A 24,285-nucleotide genomic window follows, 5' to 3' on the forward strand; every position below is an offset into this window, starting at 1 on the left:
TTTAAAATGATATAATAAATGATCTGTGGGGTATTTTGAGCTGAAACTTCACAAACACATTATGGGGACACCTGAGACTTAGATTACATATTGTAAAAAGGGGCATAGTAGGTCTCCTTTAAAAGCTACCTGACATGCCTCACAAGCGAGGTAATAATAGTGCTGTTCCTGAAGAAAATGAACTCACAGTTTCGCTTTTAGGCAGGGAAGGACTTAACCAATAGACAAGGTAAGGGGCCCTGGAGAATCAGGGGGCCCCGTCTGATATTGTCAAAATATATTTAGCAAGTGCTCAAGTGCGTATTTGTGTTTGCACTCTGGAGAGCGTAAAAGGTCTCTATTTACAATGTGTTTTTGCATGTTTGAGTAGGGTAGCCAATCATAGACATATCTGTTGATTTCTTGAACACAACAGCCAATCAGATGTGTTTAAATTAAACAGAATACACTCTCTGCTCAAAAGTTATGAGTTAAGGTAGAGTGGGGCAAAAAGGATACATTTTTGTTGTAACTATGGACTGCGCTAACAAGAGTGATCTAGAAGTTTTCACCATCAAGCTTACTCTGGTGATGTACCGGAGAGAAAGCGGATTTCACAGTAAATTATCTCATTTTCAACAGTAAGAAAAAAAGTGTTTTAAAGCTTCTTGTTTTGTAGATCATCACAATTATATATGATATGAGAACAGTAACACAGTTGTAACACATGTTATTTAAATATTTCCACACATGCTAGCATAACCAAATTTATGGTATTTACTAGTTGCCATAGCAACACTATACAAAGAAAAAAAGTGTGCCAACATTCAAAAGCCTTTTTAAGATATCGCTGAATATTTATTTTACCATAGTAAAAGCACATTTCTGACTGAAGTTAATTTTTCATCTCAGTTTTTAGTATTAATTTAAAATGAGGCAAATCTGCCATTATTTTAATCTCCAATCTGTTATTTATCAGTTTAGATAGTTTATTAATGCTTCGCAAACCAGCAGAAGACACTAACCAGTTTGAAATTCCATTCGTGCAGATGGGGAAGGTTGTAACACTGCATTACAATCTGCCCCACTGTTATTAAACTATGCTGTTCTATGACATTAGCGATGTAATTTTCACTGTTTACTTTTATGGATTTTAATAAGAAACCACAAGAAACAGATCAATAAAGACTGACAATCGATGTTTAATATTCAGAAATTATTATTTCAAGAAACGTAAAGCATTTTGGCTCTTTTATGTGTCTCTTGTTCTATGAGAGCTGTGTTTGGAGGGAGGGGAGTGTTTTTTTGAATATCTAAATGTGTTTCATCTATTTGCGCACATTGTTTTGAACTATACTGTCTAGCTGTGTTTTGCAATCAGAGCCGTCCCACGCATGGTTGCGACGTGTTCATTGTGAAACTCAAAAATGTGATTATTTTTATTCTTTAAAAAAACATTATTTTTAATTGAAAAAGTTAATGATTTTATTTTATTGACAAAATATTTTAGTTTGTCGTGTATATATTTTTTTATTCGATCAGATAACATTTTAGGCTGTCATATGGTCATGTTACAACATGCACCTCACATGTTACAATGTACCCCACCTATGGAGCATGTTGTCACATTGCACTTCCTTTCTTTTGAGGTAAATAACGAAAAACGCACACATGGATAAAAAATTATACTCTGAACCCCACGTGGATTTACACAAACTGAGAAATTCAAAGTGTTAGGTTGTGCCCTACAGGTGGGGTAAAACGCCCTCTTGATACAAATTTAATTTTTGTTAAAAATCTAATAACATGAAAACTCTGGACATTTTTCTAACTTTGTTTACAATTTATGTCATTGTCACTAAAACTATGAGAACTTCTGAATACATTTAACTTTTGTTTCACAGAAAAAAATTGCAGATTCTTTAAGGGGGGAGTTTTCCCCTACTCTGCCCTATGCATGCTTGTGAATTCATTATAATAACATGTAGACACGGTGTAAAGAAAATCAGTCTGCTTTGCAGAGAGTCTCAATTATTATAGAACTTCGTCAGATCGCAATGAATTGAAGTGAGTGACAGGGGGAGGGGTGGTGGGTGCTCAGGGAGTCACGGCGGAGCATCTAGTCCAGGATGCCATGGTGGGTCAGGGAGCTCAGGGAGCCATGACCAAGTACACAGTCCTGGCAGCCATGGAGGATCAGGGAGCTCGGGGAGCCATGGCCGAGTACACAGTCCAGGCGGCCATGGCGGAGCACACAGTTCATGAGGGTTACATGAGGGAAAAATCAACAAATCAGTCCACAGGGGTGTGACATTAGTACCAACACAGGTAAGTCCTGAGGTACAAATAGTATCTGCCACTAATGCAAAAACTAAGTTACACTATTTACATATTGTGCAAAGAGTCTCTGCCATAACATTTTCGTATTTTGTTCTAATGTCACGATCACTCAGTGTTTATTCCTTGTATGTAAAAGCTCTTTGGTTTTGTAATTTGCATAAAATCTATTTTTTCAGATGCAAATACATGTAGTAAACAAGAAGATAAATACAACAAATTATTTCCATGGTTCTGCTACAAAATTATGTTTTATTGTATACAGAAAGCACATACTTTCTCCCATTCTCTCTCCCTAATGCACACACATACAGTACTACAGACAAACACCAGTAAAATAGTTTAACAACTTAGGTGACATAAAATAAAAATCTGACTTTTTTCGTGTTTAAGTGCCATAATCGGGTCCCCAGTGCATCTACTAACCCAGAAAATGTGAAAAAGAACAACTCAGTAACTTTGTTTTAGTTAACCTTTCTCTGCAAGCTTTTGAAAAAACGAGCCACTTAGATTTCGCTCCAACCGTGACGTAGAAAAGGGGTCTTATTACAAAATTACCGCCCCTTAATCTACACGTTTCCACCCACAGCGCCGCTGCCTTCACAAACACATTATGGGGACATAATACTGTAGGTCTCCTTTAAAAGCTACATGACATTTCTCACAAGCGAGGTAATAACAGCGCTGTTCTTGAAGAAGACTAACTTAGAGTTTCGCTATTAGGCAGGGGAGGACTTAACAAATAGATGAGGTAAGTGTCACTAAGGGCCCTGTCTTGCTTCCCTTGCCCTCTTGTATTCCTGCTATTGGTTCCCTTGTTCAGTGTGTCATGTTCTGATTGGTTGTCATGTGTCTTGTTTCTCATTGGTTTGTTCTTGTCATGTGACCCTAATTATTTGGTATAAGTAGCCCTCATATAGCCATTGGGCCTCATTCATGAAACTATATGAGTAAATATATGAATAATTTGCTCGTAAAACAGACCTTCCCAAAAACTTTCCTCCGTATTCACAAATGATTCATAAACGTCCAATTTGATAGTTAAACATGTGTATGTTACTGAATTCCAATTATTCGTAAATAGGGCACTTGTATAATCCCCGAATTACAGCTACGCAAATTGTGTGTCCAGGAACGCAGTGGAATATTCTGGTCTACTTTCCAAGTTTTGGTTTCAGTGCACTGCATAAATGCAAAAAAGACTAATAGGCTATATGCCTAACAATAAATATTCAATAACATGTCAACCAAAGATTTTTTAGCCAGCTGAAAAGTTACCGGGCGCTCTTCTGAAAACGACCAGCTCGTGGTGCTTATGAACGCTTTGGCTGCACAGCGTTTTTTCAGCTGAGATGCTTTAGTTACTATGATTTGGAATATCCACGTTGGAAACGTATTACTAGTATCTCACTTTTAAGAATTTTACTAAATATAAAAAAGAAGTAACCAGTAATATTGACTTCTCAACTGTTGTAGGCAGTGGTTGTACAATGGTTGGGTTTTTCAGTATTTTCTCCCGCCCTTCCCCTATTTATGACTGAGTGAATGCGAGCGCTGCATTTTAAAGTGATCAACTCAGCTACAATAAAAAATAAAATAATAATTATGGCAGTGCATCAAAATTCTGTGTTATCAGTTTACCAGAAAGGTGAATTTGCAGAATATTTCTTTACATTTGAAGAGTTCAGATGCAAAACCAGCTAAAAGCCATCTCGGTCAAAAATGAGATAATGATATTGAGTGAACGCTCCTGACACATAGTATACATCCATCAAATGGTTTTACTTCAAACTCGCTAAATTCCAGCCTCAGCCCAATCAGAAGTACCAGAAATCTATACAAAATAGCCGTAAAGAAATGCTAATTATAAAGAAATAAGTCAGATGGATTTAGAGGCTTTTGCATCTGAGCTCTTCATTTACAGAAATCTTTTATTAATGTACAATGTCTGTGACAACTAAACAAATAAATAAACAAAATAACTATTAAAAAACAAGATAATAAAAAGAATGGTTCTTTTAAAAACCTGTCAGTAAAGGTGGAATAAAACAGTTGTTGTATGGCTTATAATAAAGAACAGAACTATTTGCATATTCAAATGATATTTCCAATTAGTTTACATTTGCTTAGTCAAATACTGATATTTTGGTGTCATATACAGTATATACACATTATCAAATAGTGATATTTTGCTGTCAAACCGGTGATCAAGTGACAGATTTAGGTTCAGCTGCAGAAAATGGGTATGCATCCATTGTTTTTAAAGTTTTTAATTAAATAGGCTTCACTGTGATGTCTAAATGTACCTGAGATATTAATATTTAAACATAAATGTAAGAAATTATTTTAGTGTGTTCCTTTTGCTTGCAAATTTTTAAATGATTAGATGAAACTCAGTAACTCAATGTTAAAATATGATCTTTATTATTTCCAGCGAAAATGCATTTGAGTGGATTTCTTTTGCTGAGTTTGGCTTTTTGCCCAGCCTCACCTATGGTACGCTGAATAGTGAATAACGTATAACACATTGCTATTGTAAATGTGGTATATAACTGTTAATGTTGATTTTTAAATCTATTTTTCTTAATGTCTGAATGCTGTTTTCATGTCATATGTTCTCAGCCCACACCAGATACAGTTAGTAAGTACAGCAGTCACTGACATTAATCTGTTGTAAATTTTATTTATTTATTGTAATATGTAATATGTGTGTAGGTGTAATATCATGTTTTGGCTGCACATTTTTTGTCTGACAGTGTGATTGGCCTTTTATCATTTTCCTTTTTAGACTGTTTCACTTAAATTACATTTTTGTAGAGCACTCAGTGCACACAATTCTGATTCCCTCTGTTTTTTCTTCATTATATTTTCCTCAAAGGCATTGATGGGGAATGGAATGACATTCCAGATATAAACAAAGGTAAAACTACTGTATTATCTCAGATACCTTTATATAACCAGTAAGGCTAATTTATATCTATTTTTGGTTTTAAGAATGATTTTTGCTCCTGTTTAATCAAGCATATGTAATGTGAACTGAACTTTCTTGTGGTATTAGGTTTAAATCTTAGTGAAGGAGACATCATGATGGTGAGTTCTGTTCCAAGATATTATATATTCACAATAATGGATAATTTAGTTATTAGCATTTGTAGTCCTCCCAGGTTAATTAAAACAATCTGCTTTAAAGCCTAATCAAAGAAGCGCCATTTCTGGGAATCAGTATCGGTGGGATATTCCCATCCCCTATGCGCTGAGTGTGGATCTCGGTAAGAAAACTCGACTTAAATCAAGTTAAATAAACTTTCAAGGTAGAATTTAAATTAATGTTCATATGTTTTCCATGGGTATAGATTTGAACCATAGAGGAGTCATTTTGAGAGCATTTGAGCAGTTCAGGCTGAAATCATGTATTGACTTTAAGCCCAGAGCAGCAGGAGACATTTCTTACATCTCTGTGGAGAATGATGACAATCGGTACAGTATGGTTCTAGTTAATCAGCAATATTAGTTATATATATACTGTATATATATAGCCTACATTATGTTATACAGAATATCAATGAATAAACTCAAAGCCAAGTCAAAACTCAAAGTTTTTGTGTTATTTGACACTTTTGGGTACTTTTTTGTGAAAAAAAAATATCATTTGAATTCTAGTGTTATAAACATTATACATCAATGTAAATTTGAAAGTGCTCTGTCACTTGTTTTTCAGGTGTTCGTCATCTGTCGGTCACATATCTAAAGCTCAAGCTCTTTTCATTGGAAATGGCTGTGGAACAAAAGGCTATATTTTGCATATGTTTCTACATGCACTGGGATTTTGGCATGAGCAGTCAAGATATGACAGAGATGATTATGTGACCATCAACTTTAATAACATCATTACAGGTTGCCCTGTATTTTTAATTGATTTGTCTTTTAGGAAAAAAAGTGAAACAGTCCTAATGATATATAGGGAATGATTACCTAATAATTATCTAATGATATATATGGAAATACTGATTGCAGTGTCCATTTAACTAATCAGCACTTAAGCCATTCCTTATAAACAACCACATCAATAATTCCATCAGTCTTTATTTTCAGGGCAGGAGGGCGATTTTAATAAATACAGTAAGAGCATGTCCACCACCCAAGACACTCCATATGACTACTACTCTGTGATGCATAGTGATAAAAATGAATCCAGCAACGGTAATGGACCCACAATCATTACCAAGCATCCTGAGTTCCAGGGTGTGATTGGTCAACGCCTGGATATGAGTGAATATGATGTGATTGAACTCAACAAACTTTATAAATGCAGTGAGTATTTCCCAATATTTAAAATATTGCATCCTTCTCATGGGGATATAATCATTTTTGATTTTCAGTCTGAGTTAAATCTTTTTTTATTTTTTGGCTCATTTTTTCTGTAAAAGCAATCCTGCTTAATAATTATACACACCTGAATGAGTTTTTTTTTACTTCCAGTCATCATAGACAATTATATATCACTTATAAATGATTAAATACAAAATTATTAGTTATTAAGATTGATGTGGTTTGGAATTGGTAAAACGTGCTTGGAAAAAAAAGTATGATCACAATATCAACTTCTATATCAAATATCAACAAATAATTATGCATGCACTACAGTACAGTAATGAGATTTTCCCCTCAGCCAAATTTATTTGCTCTGGAACAAATAATAGATTAATGAGACCAAAGCCTGCATGTTAGATTTACCCCAAATTTACCAACTACCTTAAGAACCCCATGTAGTGAGGCAAAAGTCGTGGTTAATTGTTTATAGTGAGAAGTGGACCTTGAAATAAATTGTGACCATGAATTCTATATAAGATTAAAGTACTGTTGTTGGTTTTTGTTAAAGGGGTCATCAGATGCTAAGTTCACTTTTTATGTTGTTTGAACATTAATGTGTGTTGGCAGTGTATGTACAAATCTACCCTATAATGACAAAAATCCATGCAGTGGTTTTTAATTAATCTGTAAAAATAATATCCCCTTTTTCAAATCGAGCCATTCTCAGATGCTTGTCGGTGTGGTGTCCCACCGACAGAGGCCGCACCAACGATAGTTGATTGACATGAGCGTCTTACCTCAGATCAGCTGTCACAGTCTGACCTCAGTTGTTTCGATGTCGGAGCAGGGATGTAGGTTAGACAAGAATATCTCAGACTGAGCGATTGAGGTGTTGTGTTGCTGGATGTAATAATGAACATAGAGGTCGTCATTTACTCCCGACATCTGAGCCGCTGAAGATGCAGTGGATTACATTTGTTTGTGAAGGGAATGTGCCTCCCGATCTACATATATCCCTCTATGTTTGCGCGAATCATTCGTGATCCAGCTTCACTTACAGCAGAAGTGAGTATAAGGGTTTTTTTTATTCATCTTTGCGATCGCCTTTCCTAATAACGTGCAAGTTAGCAAGTTTAGCGGCTAAACACGGCTAAAGTAAACAGGCTTGTCACTCCACAGAGAGAAGAGAGGGGCGGGGCAAGCAGAGCTCATTTGCATTTAAAGGAACAATCCCTCAGAATGGAATGATTTTTGCAGAGCTCATTTTGACAAGGTAAAAAGGGTGTTGTTTTACACAACCACTGAGAATTTTTAACTAAAGTATATTATAGACTTTTCATTAAGACCCTAAAGAATCATATCAACTTGTGGAAAATGGGCATCCCATGACCCCTTTAAATAACTCAGCAGGACAATCTGATGTAAGGGAGAACATAGAAAACATGGTATGAATATAAGCTGTACTAAATTGATTTTGCCTCAGACATGTTTGTCTATTTGAATTACAGGTTCATCCATCTCTTTCCTTGATCACTGTAGTTTTGATGATGAATCTCTGTGTCAGATGAGCGTCTGTTCTGCTGCTGATTATGGCTGGAAGAGAGTGACGTCAGTAAGTGGCATCAGTGTGACTGACCACACATACTTGGGCAAAGAACAAAATGGTGAGATCTGTTACAGTTAGTCTGTAAATAAAAAAGTATCTGTTTTTACAGTGTGTACTTTTTCACAAGAAAGAGACTTCAGGATGTAAATAAACTATATTTTTACTGCCCAAAAAGTAAGGCCCCACTTACAACCACAGTTGCAGTCACTGTACCATCCAGTTTCACACAACTATACACCTGTTTTAATGTCTGCAGGGATGACTTTCTTCATGCACTTCAGCACTGAAGGCAGAAACGAGGGGGATGCAGCCAGAATAGAAAGCAAGACAATGACCCCTAAAAGAGACTGCAAAGTCCAGTGCCTGCAGTTCTACTACTATCACAGTGGTCATGAGTCTGACCAGCTCAACATCTGGATCCGAGAGTACCAGAATAAAGAAGACAACAGAGGAACTCTCACACTAATGGACCAGATCACAGGCCAGAGTTTTTTTTTTGTTTGTTTTTTTTTTAAGTCATTTACATATTACAAAACATACAAGGCAGTATTTCAAGATGCTCCTTCAAATATTTAATGTTACTGACGATGTAATTTCTTGCAGGACCCCCTGGTATTTACTGGAAGCTGCATCATGTGCCACTGAATGCAAATAAAACCTTCCAAGTTTTATTTGAAGCCCGTAAAGGAGCTGGAAACTCCAGTGGAGGATTTTCACTGGATGATATCAATATTTCAGAGACTGAGTGTCCCCACACATGGCAAATAAGAGACTTTGAGAAGGTTTTGAACAACACTGAGTTTGGCACTTGGAAGTACAGTCCGTTGTATTACTCCAGTGAGGGTTATCGCTTTCAGGCTGCCTTAATTGTGTATCAGAATTACCTTTCAATATATATTCGTCTGATATCTGGTGTATATGACGACCAGTTGCAGTGGCCTTGTCCATGGAGACAAATAACCTTCCAGATGCTTGACCAGAATCCACACATACAGAAGCGCATGTCCTCTGAGAAAAGCTTCAAAACTAAACCTACTTTGATTTCTTCCGGTGAAAATCTATTTATTTTTTTTCTCAGACCATGTTACATGCAGCATTTTAGTTAACTAAACACCAAAATTATTATTATTTGTAGTGGTGAAGGGTCTAAAAGCCATGTTTTGTTGTAACAGATGGAAGTAAATACTGGGACAATCCTCGAAATACTGGCACTCGAATCGTCATTGGCAGTGAGACTGTATATGTGGGTACTTTCTGGGGCTATCAATATGCCGTAAGGAAAGAAGATCTCATTAAAAGAGAATTTATCAAGGGTGGTGACATCATATTTCTCTTCAGCATGCAAGGTAGGTTTGGTGAATTAACTTCAGAGAACAATTTTATCTTAAATAAAACACTGTTTTAGTAGTAAACTGAGCAGAATTAGAATGACAAGGATTTAAATTTGCAACTTGCAAATTTCTGAGATCATTCAGAGAACTGTTGTTTACAAATCCAGATATCTCAGGGCTACTTCAGAAGGACTCTCTACCCTGCCCTAAAGTGACAGTGAAAAACTTCAAGATTTCATCTGATGCAGTTGTCAAGCAGGGACCATGTGCTACAAGGTGAGTATTCTTTAAACTATTCTTACATCGCCTACACCGGACAATGGTATCCATATATATATACATTCAAGTGAAATTAAACAATGTAAACTTCAAAATTAGAGATTCACTGAAATATTATAATATATCATATTAGGCAATTTTATCCTTCTGCTAGAAGATACTTTATCTCTGTAATATTACAGAAGGTTGATATGCAGCAAAAATAACAGTCAGCTATGGGCACTGACTATTCAGAAGCAAGGGTCCCATTTATCTGTTTTATAATGTACAATAGTATTTTACATTCCAAACCATACGGTATCAAACTGAGATAAAATTCATATTTTCTCTTGCAGCTGACAGTGCATTAATATTTATATGTATGTTTTTCTTCTTGTAGTGATTGTCTGGGCATATTTTGCACTTCCAATACTTCCTCTCTGATCCTGTTGGTGGTTTGCTTCTGTTTGCTGGTAAATTATTTCTAAGATTTTCCCAGCTCTACGTCTGACTACATTAATTCAATATAAAAACAAGATACTGTTAAACTTTTATTTTAATTTAATGTGATGCTTACACATCCGTAATGTAGCAATCAACATGTTAATATTAGTCTACTGATTTCCATGATAAACTCTATTGTCACATATAGTTTGCACATTTTCTTAATACGTTAAGTTAAATATTTCAAATCTTGCAATCACTGCATAATCACGATTGGTTGTAAATTACTTCACAAAATTTATGTAACTAAACAAATGTATGAAAGTAATGAAAGAATATGATAAAAAATTTCAAACATGTTTGTGAAAATGCTGAAAAATCTAAGGATTTAAATTGTAGTGATCTGTGTGTAGGTTAATGAGAGCAACCTTTTTTAGTTGTTTTTTTTTTTGTTTTTGTTGATTTATGTCATTTAATCGTTTATTGTTTTTACTTTCATTGCCTGTGCTCTTGTAATGATTGCTGTTGTAGATTAATCTTCTGATTTTGTGGTTATCTTATAACATAATCTTTAAAATCACATGACAATGCTGTCATAATTTTCCATTGCATTAACTCAACACTTCATTTGTGGTGGTCAGAAGAAGTCCAGCTGATCAGTGAAACAGATTGAACTATTATTCAATAAAATCATTTAATCTTCTGCTTTCTCTCACTGGTTCCTCTGCCAACCCCTTGGCTGCTACAAGACATTGAATAATAATTCACTAATTATTCATTGGATAAAATACAGGTGTAACTGGGTTGGGGTGTTAACTGTTTTTGGATCTGATAAAGAAATTTTATAAAGATCAAAGCATCTGCAACCTTTGAAACAGACCACTGAGTTTATCATGAAAAGGAGCCACCTGCAAGATTTTAGTGGCATCTAGTGGCTTATGATGGAGCTGTCACTAGTCTGCAGGTGAACAAAAGGACATAAACATTTATGACAGACCAAAAAAAAAAAAAAAAAGTTTTGAACCTAATTTTATTGCACATTTTACTCTGGCACAGAATAATCTAGCATTAAACAATCAATGATGGTATAAAACACTTGACAGTGTGAAAAAGCATGAAAAAAAAAAAAAATCCGCAGATGGCAGTAGAGCTCCGATTCTGTTACAAACATCTCCACAAATTGCACAAAGAGCTTTAAAAACAGGGAGGCTAACTGCATAAGAACTGGTTTAAACTCCAGGTGGCCTAAACTCAGGGTGGTGACTTTTTATAGAATAAAGTACAGAAAATAATTTTCATAGAGAGCATTTTTTTTGCCATCTTACCTTGTTTGGAAAAAAAAAGTTGTAATTTTTTTTTGTAAATGACCAGCTTTAAATCTGGTCTCCCAGCCTGTTCAGATGGTATACACTCTTAAAAATAGAGGTGCTTTAAAAGGTTCTTCACAGCGATGCCATAGAAGAACCATTTTTGGTTCCACAAAGAACCATTTAGTCAAAGGTTCTTTCAAAGATCCATCTTTTTATATCTAAAGAACCTTCTTTCACCACAAAGAACCTTTTGTGAAACAGAAGCGTTCTTCAGAGGTTAAAGGTTCTTTATGAAACCATTTAGACAAAAAAGGTTCTTTTACGGCATCGTGAAGCACCTTTATCTTTAAGAGTGTAGTTAATGGTAAAGTTCCCAAAACGCCTTCCAGCAGTCTAGACCAGCAAGATCAGACTGGGAAAGCAGCTAAAACCATCTTCAAGCATGGCATTACATGAAAGCCTACCCAGACACAAAGGTCAGAATGCAACATCTAAACACATATCAGGCACAGATACTAGTCTATACAATACAGACTGATCTGTCAAGTGAAATATGTGCTGTTTGTGTCCTGTTGAATGCGTTTTAACTGCATACTGCATATTTTACATATCTGCAAATGTTCAACAGTATCCCTGAGGATCATTTTTGTTCTGTCATACTGAAACCCACATGTGGGATCTCAGGTTGGTTGAGAAAACCCCCAACTGGGTATGGAAGAAGTGGGAATCTCCCTTCTCAACTTAAGTAGCCTCTCACTGCGCTGACCCTCAGATTCTATGATGTCCTCCTCCTCAAGTGATTGGCGGATGAGAGACTTGAGCAAGGGCAGACCAAGGCCAGCTGTGGCAGAGACTGGGACGATGTGCGTGAAACGCATTAGGCTTTTAGGGATGACATCCTCAGAAAAGAGACGGCTTGATTCTAGAAAAGCACAGCATCACTTATAAGAGTTAACAACCGAGGAAAATTGCAAGTACACAGCCATCAAGCTCAATGCAACACAACAATCACATTAGGCCTGCACTTCAACAAAATGTACTTGTGGCAGTCAGGATAATGCCATAAAAGTCAATAGTAGTCAAGAGTATGATTCACTGACCTGCAGTACATATATATGTGTAAAACATGGCTCTTTTAACAGATGTAATAAACCGCTGTCTGACTGTTTTTTAAACACAACAGGTACACTGCCATTCAAAAGTTTGGGATCAGTAATGCTAACGTTAACAGTAAAGTTTTTTTTTAAAGAAGTCTCTTATGCTCATCAACACTGCATTCAAAAATACAGAACAAACTGTAATATTGTGAAATATTACTACAATTTAAAATAGTGGTTTTCTATTTTAATGCATTTTAAAATAGAATTTATTCCTGTGATGATTTTTCAGCATCTTTACTCCAGTCTTCAGTGTCACGTGATCTTTCAGAAATCATTCTAATATGCTGATTTATCATTAATGTTGGAAAGTTGTGATGCTTCATATTTTTTTGGAACCTGTGATACCTTTTTTCAGGATTCTTTGATTAATAAAAAGTTAAAAAGAACAGTGTTTATTTAATAGAAATCTTTTCTAACAATACAAGTCTTTACTATCAATCAATCAATCGTTTTGAACAGTAGTGTGTATTTTTAGAAAAGATTTCTATTTTAAATAAATGCTGTTCTTTTTAACTTCTTATTCGGCAAAGAATCCTGAAAAAAAGTATCACAGGTTCCAAAAAAATAAAATCACAACTGTTTCCAACATTGATAATAAATCAGCATATTAGAATGATTTCTGAACGATCACGTGACACTGAAGACCGGAAAATATAGCTTGCATCACAGGAATAAATTAGATTTTAAAGTATATATTAAAACAGAAAACCATTTATTTATAGAAACTATTGTGTTTTCTTTGAAGGCATCTTGAGTAAAACAGCTCCATATTTAAAGTAGTACATGCAAAACACTTGAACCCGGAAGTACCGAGACCCATTTTACAGAATAAGGAAGTTTGTTGTATGTAACCCTTATTGTATGAAACAATAACGCAATCACTCGACTGATAAAAGCATCTACTGTTGTGATATGAAATTTCCATAATGCACCCACTATATACCTAAAATAACACAAAAGAAAAACTCAAAAGGCAATTTGTGACTAATATGCTTAAATGGCCTATATAATAAATAGTCGCTAAATTGCCTGTTTGCTTCTAATAAAACCAACCTTCCTGGTTCTCTAAGTGAGCTTCCAGTTCTCGGAGATGGCCCTGAGCCTCGGGGAGGTCCATCTTATTTATGACCAGGATTGCTGGCTTGCCTAACAGTTCCTCCTTATACAACTCCAGTTCCTGATAAATCAAGAGCATTATAATTAAAAAAAAAAAAAAAAAAAAAAAGCAGTAGAGGTTTTTTGTTTTGTTTTTTGTTTTTTTTGTTTTTTTACATAGAGTTGCTAAACATTAACAGTGACAGTAAAGATGTTTATAATATATATATATGTATATATAGTTAACATCTTTACTGTCACTATTACAATTATTATTTTTAAAAATGTACCTAGTGTATATTATTACCTTGGTTAAAAGCAGCACGGTTTCAAATGCAGACCTAAATGGAGTGTTACTAGCTAGCTGAAACCCACAGATGTCGACCTGAAACATCAGAACATGAGATTACCATTCAACTCTCACAGTCAGTAAATTCAAGTTCACTTAACAGACAAAATGCAGTACCACAAACATGAGCTGCTTGGTTCTCTCCACATGCTTGAGAAATTTGTGTCCCATGCCTTTATTTATGTGAGCACCTTCAATGAGTCCTGGTAAGTCTGCTACTGAAACCTCCAGAGAAAAACAAACTTCTGTAACTCACTCTGGCATCAGTCTGAAGAAGTGTGTATTATAACACCATATAATATAAAAACACATACTGAAGGTCTGTTAATCAAAAATGCATATTTTATGTATGTATTGTATAGAGTTGAGGTCAAAAGTTTACATTCCCCTTTTAGAATTTGCAAAACGTTAGGCCTAATTATTTAACCAAAATAAGAGGGATCATACAAAATGCATGTTATTGTTTATTTAGTATGGACCAGAATAAGGAATTTCACATAAAATATGTTACAGAAGGTTCAAACGTTCACAATGCTCCAGAAGGAAAAACCATGCATTAAGAGCTGCGGGGTGAAAACTTTTGAATTTGAAGGTCAGGGTAAATTTGACTTATTTTGTCTTCAGGGAAATCTTCTGTAGCCTCTAAAGGGCAGTACTAATAATAAAATAAGAAAAATGTACATTCTGTTCAAAAGTTTTCACCCCCACCCAGCTCTTAATGCATCGTTTTTCCTTCTGAAGCATCAGTGAGTGTTTGAACCTTCTGTAATAGTTGCATATGAGCCCCTCAATTGTCCTCTGTGTGAAAAGATGGACCACAAAATCATACAGTCATTGTTCTGAAGAACATATATTTCTGAAGAACAGCAGACAGTTTAACTGTTCAGAACAAACAAGGAACTCATGAACAACCATCAAAACAAAAAAATAAATAAAAAAACAGCTGTGGATCATTCAGGTAACAACACAGTATTAAGAATCAAGTGTATGTAAACTTTTGAATGGGGTCATTTTTATACATTCAACTATTATTTTGTCTTGTGGACTATATGTAAATGTCTTTTATGTGAAATGTATTATTTAGGTCAGTACTAAATAAACGATAACATGCATTTTGTATGATCCCTCTTATGTTGGTACAATAATTAACATTTTGCAGATTCTGAAAGGTGTATGTAAACTTTTGACCTCAGCTGTATAAAAGCATATTGTAATTTTGGGTTTAATTCTCAGCCTATTTATGAGAGAAGGTCAAGACCAAGCTTGTTAAGCAGAATACAGTGTAAGTGCTAAGTGCTATTATTTCATCAAATTTTGAAGAGCCTGTTATCCAACCTGCTTGTGGTCATCATACATTATCTTTCCAATTTCAGGTCTTAAAGTTGTAACTGCAAAGGGGAAAATAAAGGAAAACAGCCAAGGGATAATTGTAAAATTAAAGCTTTCTTTATTTTTAGGTTACTATTAGCTACATTTGTTTTACTAATTTGCAACTGATTTTCAGTACTCACAGGGGTAGCTGGCAATCTTTGGTTTAGCATGAGACAAGGCAGTCAGCAAGGAGGATTTGCCTGCATTGGGAAACCTGTTAAAAATAATAAGAAAATAAAACAGTAAAAACTAAAAAATTATAAGCTTAAAACCATTAAAATGTTTGATGTGTTTGAAATAAACATTAACAGAAAGAGAAAACAATGAACCGAGAAGGGTCATAATCATGACATTTAGCAGCTTTCGCAAATCATCACAATAAAAATGTCACATGTCACAATGAGTGTCACATTCTGTTTCGACACTCACCCTACAAGTCCAAGATCAGCGATGAGTTTAAGGTCCAGCCGTATCTGTCTGGATTGACCTTTACTGGGTAAAAACCCAGAGTGAAGAGTGCCACCGTGACCACCTTTGGCCACCAAAAGTCTGTCTTCTTCACAGTTCAATTCTCCTAAAACGAACAGAAAAGAAAAAAAAAATGAAATGACCATTAGAGAAGACATACAGAGCACAATATGAAAGGGAACAAACAACACAAAATGGCATTTGATATAAAAGTGCAAAGGTGAGAGAATATGTGTAGAAAAACATGTCAGATAAAGGCGTGAAGTGATGTGAGGGATTTGAGAGGAAAACCTAGATGATATCAATGTTATAGAGAGGTGTAAATGAAATGACCTAAGATTTTCCCATCGTCCGTTGTAACACTGATCCCAACAGGTGCAAAGACCTGGGTGTCCTCTCCTTTAGCCCCTCTCAGAGCATGAATACTGAAAAAAGCAACACACAACACTTTACGTACAGTTTCTACAAAATCAGCACAAAACAAACCAGATTCAATATTTCTCAGAACAAATAAACATTGGGCCTCATTCATAAAACACAAGTAGGACGAATTTTGTGTAAATCGTTCGTAAAGCTGTTCTGACATAATTTTCAAATTCCTGAAAATGTTTGTATTTTTAATAATAATAGTATTGTTAGCTGGTTTAAAAGAAATGTACACCTACTCCCTAGCACGTGTAAATGCGTGTAAATGTTCTTTCAGGCAAAGTGATGACAATGAATTTTAATGCACTGCCACAATAACATTTCACAATTTTATTATTATTTTTTTTTTTTTTACTGTAACTGTCACTTATTACTCAGCTGTCCAATTAATGGTACACACGTTTAACTAACAAATCTGTGGTATATGAAGCATTTGTGAATGCGGAGGACAGTTTTTGCAAAAATCTGTTTTACGTGCAAATTACTCTGAATTTATTTGTATATTTACGAAAGTTTCACGAATGAGGCCCATTGTGTGTATAGCTGGAGGACAAAAAAAATATGAGTAGGGAAGAAATGACACGAAAGCACATTCATCACTTACTAAATCAAATAACTGACATTTTTACATTGTGTTGTATAGCAGAGCAATTATTTGTGATATTTGTTTATAAAAAAAAAAAAAAAAAAAATTATGGAAGGCCATTTCCGCCACTGAATAAAAAAAATAAAATAAAATAAAGGTTATTGCGACTTTTTCCCTCACAATTCAGACTTTTTTTTCCCCTTAGAATTGCATGATATAAACTCACAATTGCGAGAAATGAATTACTCATAAATGCAAGGTTGTATCCTGCAATTATGACTTTTTTCTATAATAAACTTAGAATTGCGAGTTATAAAGTTCAATTTTGAGAGAAAAAAAAGACTGATATGTTTTTTAGAATGGTGAGTTTATATCTCACAATTGTGACTTAAGCAGTTGTGTGTTATAAAGTCAAAATTGTGAGATTGAGATATAAACTCATAATTCTGCGAAAAGTCAGATTTGTTTATATCTCACAATTCTGACTTTATAATTTGCAATCGCGAGATTATAACTTGCAATTCTGATTTCATTTCTCAGAATTGCGAGTTTATATCCCACAATTCTGAGAAAAGTCAGATTTGCGAGTTTATATCTCACAATTCTGACGTCATAACTTGCAAATGCGAGTTAATATCATGGGATTCTGAGAAAAAAGTACCTTTTTTATTTTTTATTCAGAGGCCTCCATAAAAAAAATTAATCTGTCATCATTTTCAAAAAAAAAAAAAAAAAACAGAAGAATCTTCTGTTTCTGCCATGTTCAGTGCACTGTTTGTCTGGCAGCATGTAAACAATGTAATTTTTGAATGAATTATGTCGTATATTGCAATCTGCTCCTCATAAAAACCCCTTGCATGACCTTTAAAGACTTGGAAATCAGTACATGGGTCTTACGGACCACTTTCTGGAACTTGACATTTGGGGTCACCTGTACTGTTTTGCTATTTAAAAATAAGAAGTTTGGACTTGCTAAATACCACTTGAAAATTTCTATAGGCTATTTAATGGCAACTACATAAAACATTTGGGAATGCATCATATCCTCTACATGGAGCAAGTAAGCTTTCACAACATCAGAATCACCAGACAAAAGAATGACATCTACAACACATCTGTTTTCGAAATCTCACTCTGACACAAACAATCAATAAGAGAGATCACACAATCTGTTCCTGCAAAAATATAACAGGCCCCTATGACATGTTTCAAAGTTTAATGTCAAACATCAAAAATAAATATCAATTTTAATGATCTTCTGGATTAAAAATACACAATAATACATTGAAAAGAAAAAAACTAAATACTATTTTGCCTATTATATAGGAAATTCGGATTATTGCCTTCCAGAGGTATTACTGGCATGTGGCATTTCACTCAGACATTATTCTACTTGTTAGAAAAAAATGACTCACCTGCTATTTGAACCAACATGTGCAGTGAAACGTTTGTTAGGGTGTTTGTCCTTGATTTGCTTCAGTGTAGTGCCTTTTTTGGCCACCACCCAAACGTCTCCACCATTTCCCCCATGTCCCCCTAAACGGGGCAAACCCATTCCTCCACTTCCACCCCTCACATAAAGCCGTATATTATCCACAAAGTTGCCATACTGAAACAAAATAGAAAGATAAAGTTAATAGGATGTTATGTTTGTGAAACTGCTCGTATTTCACTTCCTAATGCATGGAAACGGTCAAGTATGAAAACAAACAAAAAACACTGCTGTGCCACTGTTCCATTATTTTTCCAAAAACACACACACACTCACGCCTGTGGATCATTCAGGTAACAACACATTATTAAGAATCAAGTGTATGTAAACTTTTGAACAGGGTCATTTTTTATAAACTTAACTATTATTTTCTCTTGTGGACTATATGTAAACATCTTTATGTGAAATATCTCATTCATGTCAGTACTTAACAAAAAAATAGCATACATTTTGTATGACCCCTACTATTTTGGTAAAATAACATTTTGCAGAATTTGCAAGGTATATGTAAAGTTTTGACCTCAACTGTATAGGGGCAGATGGGGTAAGATGTCCTCATTAAGAACAATGTGGATTTACTTTTAAATTGTAATATATTCAGATACAAGTTTAGCATGTGCACGATAATGATAATGCATCAGCCAGTGTGTTATAGGAAATAAATAGAAACATTTGCTAATTTGGTTCTAATAGCACAAAATGTAAAAAGAGGGATAAGAAGGTGCATATAGAGAGAGATTAAGGTGGTTCATCTTTCCCCAAGGGGTTCAGACAATGTGCAGGGGCAGGTAAATCTCAAATCATTAATACTTAATTATAGACACAGATTCATGAGTCCTTTGTTTGTCCTGAACAGTTAAACTGCCCGCTGTTCTTCAGAGAAATCGTTCAGGTCCCATAAATTTTCTTTTCACACTGGGGACAACTGAGGGACTCATATGCAACTATATGCAACTATTACACAACTATTCAAACACTCACTGATGCTTCAGAATGAAATGCATTAAGAGCCAGGAGTATTAACTTCCCACAGAAGATACTTGCATGTTCCCCAGAAGACAAAATAAGTTAAATTTACCCAGATTTTTAAATTCGAAAAGTTTTCACTCCCCTGGCTCTTGAGCGAGTAGACCTCAAATGGATCTCAAAATCATACAGTCATTGATGGAAAGGGTTCAAATGCACAAAAATGCTGAAAAACTAAATAATTTGTGGGACCTGAAGGATTTTTCTGAAGAACAGCAGGCAGTTTAACTGTTCAGGACAAACAAGGGACACATGAACAGCTATCAATAAACAAAAAAAACATAGCTGTGGATCATTCAGGTAACAACACAGTATTAAAAATCAAGCATATATGTATACTTTTGAACAGGGTCAATTTTATAAATTCAACTATTATTGTGGACTATATGACTATATGTAAAAATCTTTTATGTGAAATACCTTATACAGGTCAGTACTCAATTAAAAAATAACATGAATTGTATGATCCCTATTATTTTGGTAAAATAATTAACATTTTGCAGATTCTGCAAAGTGTATGTAAACTTCTGACCTCAACTATATATGCATGGACTGGGCATCCCATGAAGCACTGCATACAATGTAATCTAATTTTAAAATATTGTGCATAACTAAGTACTATTAATTCTAAAAAATAATAAGCATATTAATTCTTCAGATGCACTTCAAAGAGGTGAAAAATAAGTGACGATACTTTTGTTTTGTGCTGGGGGTCCTCAGAACTAGATTTGAAAACCACTCCTCCAAAACAGTTCCCAGTCACATTTTACGTTTGTGATTTAAACTATTAATATCACATACTTTACATAAGTGGATTTTTGAAGACAAATAACAAATCCAATTAAATCTAAATTAACCCCCAACAACATAAATAATGTAATAGATTAGCCTATAAGCATTATCATTATATATATATATACATATAAAAGCATTTATCATTAACCATTAATTTGTGGAAATATTAAAACCGAATAATGGATAATGTTACTTTTTTGCCACTGTTATATGTCAGCCTACTTTCTGCTGTTCAGCTAATATGCTTAACACCTGATAAAAACGTTTAGAGTGTAGCATTATGTTTGTAACAGTAGCTTGTTACATAGGAATTTGCTACACTATCTGTTAATGACGCACACAAACTGAGCATGTGAAGGTCGGGCTATTACTAACTAGCTAAATGTCACTCGATAAACTCGCCAACGTTACCAACCTTCCGGAGACAAACTCTGCTTGTCCAGACCATCATGAACTAACTCCCCAAGGCAGAGATTGTATTAAAGTGTGACAAAATCTGTCTGTTTCTGAGTTACAACGGTACCGACGTTACCATCGTTGAAGTGCAGGACCAAACACGTGTGCGCTTCCGGAAACATACCAATGTGTGCTGTGATTGGCTGAAGGGGCTGTCAGTTACATGTTTCCGCCTTTCTCCGTCAGAATAAGAGCGTCATTTTCAATAACCGTGGTAATAATATGACCTCTATGAAGGAGCTTGCTCACATTTTTCTGTGCACATGATTTCTACTGCCAGATTTTATGTATGTCTCTCTTTGTCATAAATTAGAAAGTATTTATTTTGTAAACAATTTACACAAAAAGGGACTGAACGATCTGGGTTGTACTGAAAATAGTGGTACATTACAATACTATTTATTATTAAGTATATATATATATATATATATATATATATATATATATATATATATATATATATATATATATTCAATAATTATTACTTTTGTTATGATTAACAGTGTTGGAGAAAGTAACTTTTAAAAGTAATGCATTACAATATTGAGTTACTCCATAAAAAAAAACTTGCGTTACTCTTTGTGGAAAGTAATGCGTTAGGTTACTTTTGCGTTATTTCTTGTCACCTGGGCCGGGTTTGCTTATTTGTTTATTAATAACAAACAAAAAAAATAATAAAACACATTATATAACTAATTAAGTTTTATCTAGCTGTCAAAAATAATAATAATAATAATAATAATAAATAATTTTTAAAACAGTAGGCTAATCATGAGCTCTAAGTGTTTGTGTTCCTCAGATTGTAATTCAATTATGTTCTTCACGTCAGGGGGTTTTTAGTGTAAGTGGACTGAGCTACAATCAACAGCATGACGCTTGAAACGTGGGCGCGCAGAGCTTTAAAAGACTCTGTAAGTCGTAAAACACTCGCTCAAAGCCAATTATTCGCCTCAAAGGTATGAACAGAAAAGGATCTACAGGACAGAAGAGACTGAACTAAAAATTGTAAGTAAATTATTTTGAGTAGCCTAGTATTTTACATGTTTGCTAACCATTTCACTTGCTCTAGGAGACAAATAGCTTTTTGTTGCTTTACCAAATGATTACAGTTGTTTTACGTAACATTTTGTTTATGGTTAGTAGCTATATAAATGTAAACGCTGATTTACAAACGCTTATGTACTTTCTGTTTTAAATATGCAACAGTTTTTTGAAGTCATAAAAGATTTCACTGTTGATTCCAAAGGTTCCAATGGGACGATTAACGGGATTCCTAGACGGCCAGTGGTGGCGTCTTCTGTTGGTGTGTCTGCTGATGCTCGCCACCGCTTCATCGTACTCTATACCCAGTCTTGAGATGCTCAATGCAGAGGGCACAGGGGGCAGGGATCCCGGACAGCTGGGGGAGATAAACCGTGAATGCTGGGACGCTTCGTCGCTGGCAGTAATACAAGCGCGCAAGTTGCGCGTTGCAGATACAGTTGCTGGGCTCTGGGACTTCATGACATACCTGAGCGGGTCTAATCAACCCAAACATCAAGACATGTTTATGGAGCTGGCGCAGGTCTTTTGGGAGAGGTATGTGGACTGTGTGCTCGCACGGGCGCACGGACTCGGCAGAAGGGCCAGCGCGTCCAGGCAAGAAATCATCAAAGTGTTAACTTATCATTCAGAGGGGATGAAGATATAGTTACTTTTATTGTGTGTTTAACTTTTCATGCCTGTCAAAATGTAAAGACAGAATGTATTTCTTTGTGACTTTCGTCTGCAGCTAAAAAAAAACTTAATTCTGCTTAATTACAACTGTCAAACAACCAATATGTATTAAAACATTTATATTTTTAATAATGTGTTGTTTATACCTATGCATTTGCACCGTGTCTCACACCTTAGTAATGTAATTTCTAAAAAAAAGATCACTGTTGCATTTTACATACAGTGGAAAAATAACTGGGTCATTAAGTGACCATTTTCAGCTATGTGCTATGGGAACTGTATAATATTAGGCCTAATAATTTAAAGAACATACATTCTGAGGTAACAGAATAGTCAAAATGAACCTTGAGTTCAGTGAGTCATCAGTGTAACACCATAATTCTGGCAGATCCCTGCAGTGCCACAACAGTCCCAGACAATAATCACAATCAATCACAATACCACAAATCAACAGGCAATTAAGGTACCAGCTGTCCAATTACAGTCAACAACTAGCATTTTAAAATATACAGTACCAAATTTAATACAAAGCTCTGATATATTGTGTTCAACTTGTGTTCAGAATCTCAGATCAGTTAAGGTGGGTGTACTAGCATTTTCTGAGAACATGATTCACGATTCATTTTAGTGATTTTGTGCCGTAATTTCTCTCTGCTCAACTAATACATATTTACCAATTTAAGTGGAAAAGGTTCACTGATGTACAGTATGGCACAATAATTATTGATAACTGTCAATTATAAAGTACGTGCAGTGACATAATGAAAGATGACCTTCTTCCTTTAATCTTACCTGATTCCACCATCAAATTTAGTACATCAGTATGCGCAGTCTGAAGACTTCAGGCAGGATCATTATATTTAACAAAACAAATATTAACTGAAATTATAAATATATATATATATATATATATATATATATATATATATATATATATATATATATATATATTTGACATGATATCAAATCTAATGAGTTACGAGGAGGAACACATTTGTGGTTGGTGTTCATGAAGGGGTATCCCTACTAATGTTGGATCTGTGATGTTCATGAAATTAGGGTTAGGAAACTTTGTATGACATGAACTAGCCTACTTACGCCATCCGGTGGTCACCAGTGACACGTTCTGTACGTTTCTGACCCACCACCGTACAATCGACCGAACTGTCACTTCCTAAAAGTTTAATCGGAGCAGTAACTTAGCTGACCTAAATGAAGAGGAGTCTGTGTTACGCTTGAGAGTTATTTAATGATTCAAGCAACGTGAGACTCTAATTGTATTGTCCTAGTCTAGCTGCGCTCCAACGGGGACACTAAAAAGTACGCAAGTGACGGCTGTAACGTCATCACCTGCACTGAACCAAGAACAAGTAATGATGATTATAAAACTACTATATATATATATATATATTGATAGATAGATAGATAGATAGAAATATTTACACTTTTGATATTATTACGCAGAACTCAACCTGGTGTGCGTTTAAGTTAAAGCTGACGCGCGCATCGAGTAGCGATCGATTGAGTTTCCTCCCGTTTAACGGCAAAAGCGTGTCCCGTTATTTCTCTGATACCATGTGCGCTCAGCAGGCTCCGCGTATCTGGGCTCGCTGTAAATGCCTGCCGGTGCGGCACGAGGCGCAGATGATGCTGGATGGAGACAGACGCCTCGCAGCTTTTTCTCTGCTGCTACTCTGGAGTAACGCCTATGATTCAGCTACGTGCCACGCCGTTTTAATATTGTCCAGCATCATTCATACCCCCTAGGT

The 24,285-nt window shown here is 35.1% G+C and overlaps 2 protein-coding genes and 1 pseudogene across 2 annotated transcripts; 2 read left to right on the plus strand and 1 right to left on the minus strand.

Annotated features, from left to right (window-relative positions):
* The first annotated feature begins 4,517 nt into the window (after window positions 1–4,517).
* LOC127178596 (meprin A subunit beta-like) lies at window positions 4,518–11,406 on the plus strand (annotated as a pseudogene).
* On the minus strand, window positions 11,384–20,925 carry gtpbp10 (GTP-binding protein 10 (putative)). Its single transcript, XM_051130784.1, has 10 exons — window positions 20,760–20,925; window positions 18,447–18,640; window positions 16,353–16,444; window positions 15,981–16,125; window positions 15,692–15,765; window positions 15,516–15,568; window positions 14,298–14,405; window positions 14,139–14,216; window positions 13,790–13,913; window positions 11,384–12,498 (listed from the first exon to the last, which is right to left on the minus strand). The coding sequence occupies exons 1-10, from the start codon at window positions 20,793–20,795 to the stop codon at window positions 12,257–12,259; spliced, it is 1,146 nt and encodes a 381-aa protein (XP_050986741.1). The 5' UTR covers window positions 20,796–20,925; the 3' UTR covers window positions 11,384–12,256.
* An 832-nt stretch (window positions 20,926–21,757) lies between these two features.
* On the plus strand, window positions 21,758–24,283 carry LOC127178609 (protein FAM237B-like). Its single transcript, XM_051131585.1, has 3 exons — window positions 21,758–21,805; window positions 22,047–22,438; window positions 24,031–24,283. Exons 2-3 carry the CDS (start codon window positions 22,053–22,055, stop codon window positions 24,281–24,283), a joined length of 639 nt encoding a protein of 212 aa, XP_050987542.1. The 5' UTR covers window positions 21,758–21,805; window positions 22,047–22,052.
* The last annotated feature ends 2 nt before the right edge of the window (window positions 24,284–24,285 follow it).

This window comes from Labeo rohita, chromosome 16 (genome assembly GCF_022985175.1).
Source record: "Labeo rohita strain BAU-BD-2019 chromosome 16, IGBB_LRoh.1.0, whole genome shotgun sequence".
NCBI lineage: Eukaryota > Metazoa > Chordata > Actinopteri > Cypriniformes > Cyprinidae > Labeo > Labeo rohita.